This window comes from Limulus polyphemus, unplaced genomic scaffold, assembly GCF_000517525.1.
Source record: "Limulus polyphemus unplaced genomic scaffold, Limulus_polyphemus-2.1.2 Scaffold3020, whole genome shotgun sequence".
In the NCBI taxonomy this organism is placed as follows: Eukaryota; Metazoa; Arthropoda; class Merostomata; order Xiphosura; family Limulidae; genus Limulus; species Limulus polyphemus.
Genome location: NW_013668630.1, coordinates 47,644 through 52,719, shown reverse-complemented (window position 1 = coordinate 52,719; position 5,076 = coordinate 47,644). Strand labels below are relative to the sequence as shown.

At 32.0% G+C, this 5,076-nt stretch overlaps 1 protein-coding gene across 8 annotated transcripts in view; it reads right to left on the bottom strand.

Moving 5' to 3' along the window:
• Window positions 1–893: 893 nt before the first annotated feature.
• Window positions 894–5,076, bottom strand: part of LOC106468478 (clusterin-associated protein 1 homolog) — a 35,645-nt gene continuing 31,462 nt past the window's right edge. For 5 of the 8 annotated variants that reach the window (XM_013928908.2, XM_022396807.1, XM_022396810.1 and 2 more), the window contains 4 exons: window positions 4,031–4,172; window positions 3,080–3,224; window positions 2,850–2,911; window positions 894–2,279 (listed from right to left, as the gene is read on the bottom strand). In XM_013928908.2, coding sequence (XP_013784362.1) covers window positions 2,136–2,279; window positions 2,850–2,911; window positions 3,080–3,224; window positions 4,031–4,172 — 493 coding nt within the window. In that variant the 3' untranslated portion in view covers window positions 894–2,135. Of the gene's footprint in view, window positions 2,280–2,845; window positions 2,912–3,079; window positions 3,225–4,030; window positions 4,173–5,076 lie in introns of all 8 variants that reach the window. The other 3 variants (XR_002612655.1, XM_022396805.1, XM_022396809.1) reach the window with 3 other exon arrangements.

The following is a 5,076-nucleotide window of genomic DNA, read 5'->3' as shown; positions in this document are numbered from 1 at the left end:
CCCACCAATTTTGGCCAATTCTGCAGTCATTAATCTGGGATCCATTTCGATGCTCCTCTTGACAGCCCTTTTTCGTCCTCTCCGATGGACTAGGACGACTCTGGTGCTGCTCAGTTGCTTCCTTGCCATGTTTCCTGAACTGCATGATGATTCTGTTGACTGTCGAAAGCATGATTCCCAAATTCTGCGAAATTTGCTGCTGACTTATTCCACCATCTGCTTCACCAACTATCCTTTCTCTAACAAAATCTGACAATTCGAGAGAACCTTGAGTTCTAGGCATGTTGTAGCACAAGATAATTAGTGTGTGGACCATTTTCATTTATATAGTGCATTGTGAACACAAATTAGTTAGCATAAATCAGTTAAATGACAAAAAATTAGGTGTCTATTTACTTGTGACCACTCAGTGTACACAACTGGTGTTGTTCAGATGACCTAGTTCTTCCTCGTCTTGTGGTGTATGTACACAACTCCTGGTGTTGTTCAGATGACCTAGTACTTCCACAACTGGTGTTGTTGAGATGACCTAGTTCTTCCTCATCTTGCTGTGTATGTACACAACTCCTGGTGTTGTTGAGATGACCTAGTTCTTCCTCATCTTGTGGTGTATGTATTCAACTCCTGGTGTTGTTCAGATGACCTAGTTCTTCCTCATCTTGTGGTGTATGTACACAACTGGTGTTGTTGAGATGACCTTGTGGTATATGTACACAACTTCTGGTGTTGTTCAGATGACCTAGTTCTTCCTCACATTATCACCAAAGTTCCTGTACAAGGTTCATATGCGAAGAAACAGTTTGATATAGTCTCCAATTCAAGTTAAGGACTTTGATGTCACCTCTAATGATTCTGATAATAAAGCACTTGAAATGATGTACTAATAATGAGGCTAAAAGAAAATATTAAATGACTTTTATTTCAAGAAAATATCATTCCAAACACAGTATTAAGCTACTTTTATAAAATATAAATTTCCTTGTTCAGTCAAAACAAATGACATCATATTCTTCATTACTAAAATCCTTGTATAGAAATGTTTCTTCCAGTTCAAACCCTAAATGTACACACTCGAGCAGCACGTTAAAATTTAATTGCTTATTTTTGTAATATGAACATTTTCTAGTATGTTACATTTCACTACTTAGAAGAGGGAAAATACAATGAATTCTCATTTTCTTAAAACACAGGCAAACATACTGTTATTTCTGATAAATAACATTTATTATCAATTAAAAATACAAAATTTGTTCACTAATAGAATTAACTATTACATTTAATGAAGTCTAATAAAATTGCTACAGAAAGTAGTTAGTGCTTTGAAATAACTGTTTGTAAACCTAGTGTCGTATTAACAAATTACAAAAATGCTTTATACAAAATGTTTTGCACCTTCATTTTTAAACCAGAAGAATATAAAATTAAGTTATTTCTGAATTAGTACATACATTTATTTGAGATGATTTTACTTTTGGTAACATTTTCTCTCTTGCCATTAAAACAGTTACACCTTTAGGTTCTGGATGAACTGTAAGATTTATCTGGTGGTTTATGTTCTGGGTATTAAAACAGTTACACCTTCAGGTTCTGGATGTACTGGAAGATTTACCTGGTGGTTTATGTTCTGGGTATTAATACAACATTAAAACAGTTACACCTTCAGGTTCTGGATGAACTGTAAGATTTACTGGTGGTTTATGTTCTGTGTATTAATACAATTACACCTTCAGGTTCTGGATGTACTGGAAGATTTACCTGGTGGTTTATGTTCTGGGTATTAATACAATTACACCTTCAGGTTCTGGATGTACTGGAAGATTTTCTTGGTAGTTTATGTTCTGTGTATTAATACAACATTAAAACAGTTACATCATCATTCTCTAATCAAAAATCATTTTGTTCTTTGTAAAAGTAAGTACCTAAAAATGTAAAGTTGCATCTGGTTGAGAAAGAGTTTAAAATAATTCCTGTGATGTTTATTTATTTTCTCACTATCTTCTATCCTGTGTACTAATTCCTGTGATGTTTATTTATTTTCTCACTATCTTCTATCCTGTGTGCTAATTTCTGTGATGTTCGTTTATTTTCTCACAATCTACTAATTCCTGTGATGTTCATTTATTTTCTCACTCAAGTTAAAAGTCATCATCGCTGTCCCGCAGTAGAAAAGTTCTGGGAATCATCTTCTTGTTTCCAGGTTTCGTGTTAAACTTAATCTCCTCATCAGTTGAGCCATCATCATCTTCCAAATCAAGATCCGAGTCAGTATCTAAATTTTCCTTATTAAGGCAATAATTCAGATATTACTACTCAAAGAAAACTAATAAGTGAAAAAAAAAATGTGCTCAACGTTGCAAATTACATGAATTATTCCATTTAAAATGTTTTTAACTATCAAATTAGGGTGAAGTCAAGTTTTTAAAGATAGTGTAGATATATTTTGATACACACATCTACATCCTTTTGTTGTTATATAATCAGGTAAATTAGGTGCTGGGACTTTTTAGTAGGGTAAAAATTTAAGAAATTATTCAACAATTCTGGTTCCAAGTAGAACAGCATAAACATTTCTATAAAGTTATGGGTTTTATATGTATCTTGATAAGTGAAGTAACAAACCAGACATCTTGCTTCTTTTAAGTGACTAAAGTACATTTCTTTCTTCATCACTAAAACATTTGTTGTCTTTATTGAGTAGTCACCTTTTTCATGCATGGAAATCTATCTTGATTTTAGTATAAACTGTTTTATGGAAAACGTGGCTTGTACATTGCTAATGGTTTATGACTTTATACTAAAGTGTCTTATGCTAATGGTTTATGAACTTTTGTTTGACAATTATAACTCACTTTTTTGCCCATTCCTGTCATTGATCCAAATACTCTTTGTTTTGCAGACTCTCTTTTCACTTCTAAAATAAAAAATAATATGTTTAATATAAGCCTTCATACTTTTTATAACTAAATGTAGATCCACAGAGTAATTTACACTTGCTACAAATATTATAAATTTAAACAGAATATGTCTTAATACCCCCTCTTTAGCTACGCTAAAACGTAATATCAATTATGTGGTTTACCAGTTGGTTGCAGTTCCATAGGTTTTGCAAGAGCTACAAGATGATCAATATTGGTAACATCCTCCAGACTGCTGGGATCACATGCTCTCCACATCTCTTCTTGACGAATCTTCTCGACCATCTTCTTTATCTGCAGGTCTTGCTCCTGTGCAGAAAATAACTTTATCACAAACCAACAACTGTGCATCTTTACAAACATTATATTTAGTACAGTAATGAATGCTTAGGTGAAACTGTAATGTCATAGAACAATATGTCAAAATCAAACACTACATCATTTACTGCAAATGTCCTTTATTTTGTTAGAAATTGAGCAAAAAACTTTGGCTGTGTTTGTAGAACACCTTAGCTGTATGTTGAATGGTGCAAAATTTGAGTATAAACAGATCTATACTGCTACGAGTTTAAAGCTATTTAGGATAAACAAATGTAGTTTCATGTCACAATTTGAAGTCATTAAAGGGTAATTTATATTTAATTCATATTTTTATGGTGGTTACGAGGTCAGTCAAATTGACCAACTTCATATAGAGTTAGGGTAGAGAAAAACAAACGTTTGAAATTTATTTAGGAGGTTTAAAGATTATGTAAGTGAAATTTGAGATTTTTCATATGAAGAAAAGTATTTTTAATCTGAACATGAATATCATTTTGCACTCAGAGCAGTCAACACTTTGACTCCATATACTCATAGAAAAGTTTTAGTGAATATACTTCATTAAAAATTCTGATTTTTTTCTACCAAAGACTTAATGATTATAGAAAGCTTGTGAAATTTTGTGAAGATACATAAAACGTATTATAAGTTACAAGTATGGAAACTATAAAGGTCAAATTGACTGAGCTTATCATGAGAGAGTTAAATAAACAGTACTACACATGTTCTTGAATGTGTTGCACTTCCCACCATTGTATAAAAAGTCATCAAGTTATTTGGAGGTTTTAACATACCTCACTATATTCTCGTTCAGCTTTCTCCAACTCTTCGAGTTGCTGATCTAGAAATGCTAAACAACGAAACTTAAAGGTGTACTCCTCATACGTTTTCTCAAGTTCCTTTTCCAAATGTTCATATTCATCCATGAACGGAGGCCTGAAAGACAAATCTATATATTCTATGTGAAGTGTGCTTAGTAACATTGGCCAAGAAAATTAATAACATGAATTATTTATTTCATTTTGGTCTAAACCATAATAATTATTGTTCACTGGTATTTCTACATTTTATGCTAAATTTAGAAGACAAAGAATAACTCAGAAATTATTATAACTTTATACACAACTCGTTGTATCACAAAAAATAACTTGTGAAGAGAAAACCTTGAACTCAAGTACTTTCACAAAGACCTTGAACTCATGTACTTTCACAAAGAAGACCTTGAACTCAAGTACTTTCACAAAGAAAACCTTGAACTCAAGTACTTTTACAAAGAAAACCTTGAACTCAAGTACTTTCACAAAGAAGACCTTGAACTCAAGTATTTCACAAAGAAGACCTTGAACTCAAGTACTTTCACAAAGAAGACCTTGAACTCAAGTACTTTCACAAAGAAGACCTTGAACTCAAGTACTTTCACAAAGAAAACCTTGAACTCAAGGAAGGCTCAACTTTCAGTAATATATTATGACTGCAAATCGTAAAAAATACATTTTTTCATCTGTACGGATGTTACACCTTAACCTGGTAAAAATGATAACAGAGATCTTTATCATCTTTACAGATAATTTATGTAACACATTAATCATTTACAGCCTGTTCAAAGGTCTACTCAAATAAAGTTCACTGTAATTTATTTTAAATAAAATACTCTAAAGAAATAACTACTGCCACATCTATATTCAGCTCAAAATTTACTTGAATTTCAAACTGAAGTACATAAAGCTATAAATTGATTAAGGTTTGTTGCTTTTTTGATATATGAAGTGATTCTAAAGGAGAATTAATGTCTGTTAAATAGTGATAAATAACAATACGCAAGTAAAATTCGATGACGAGG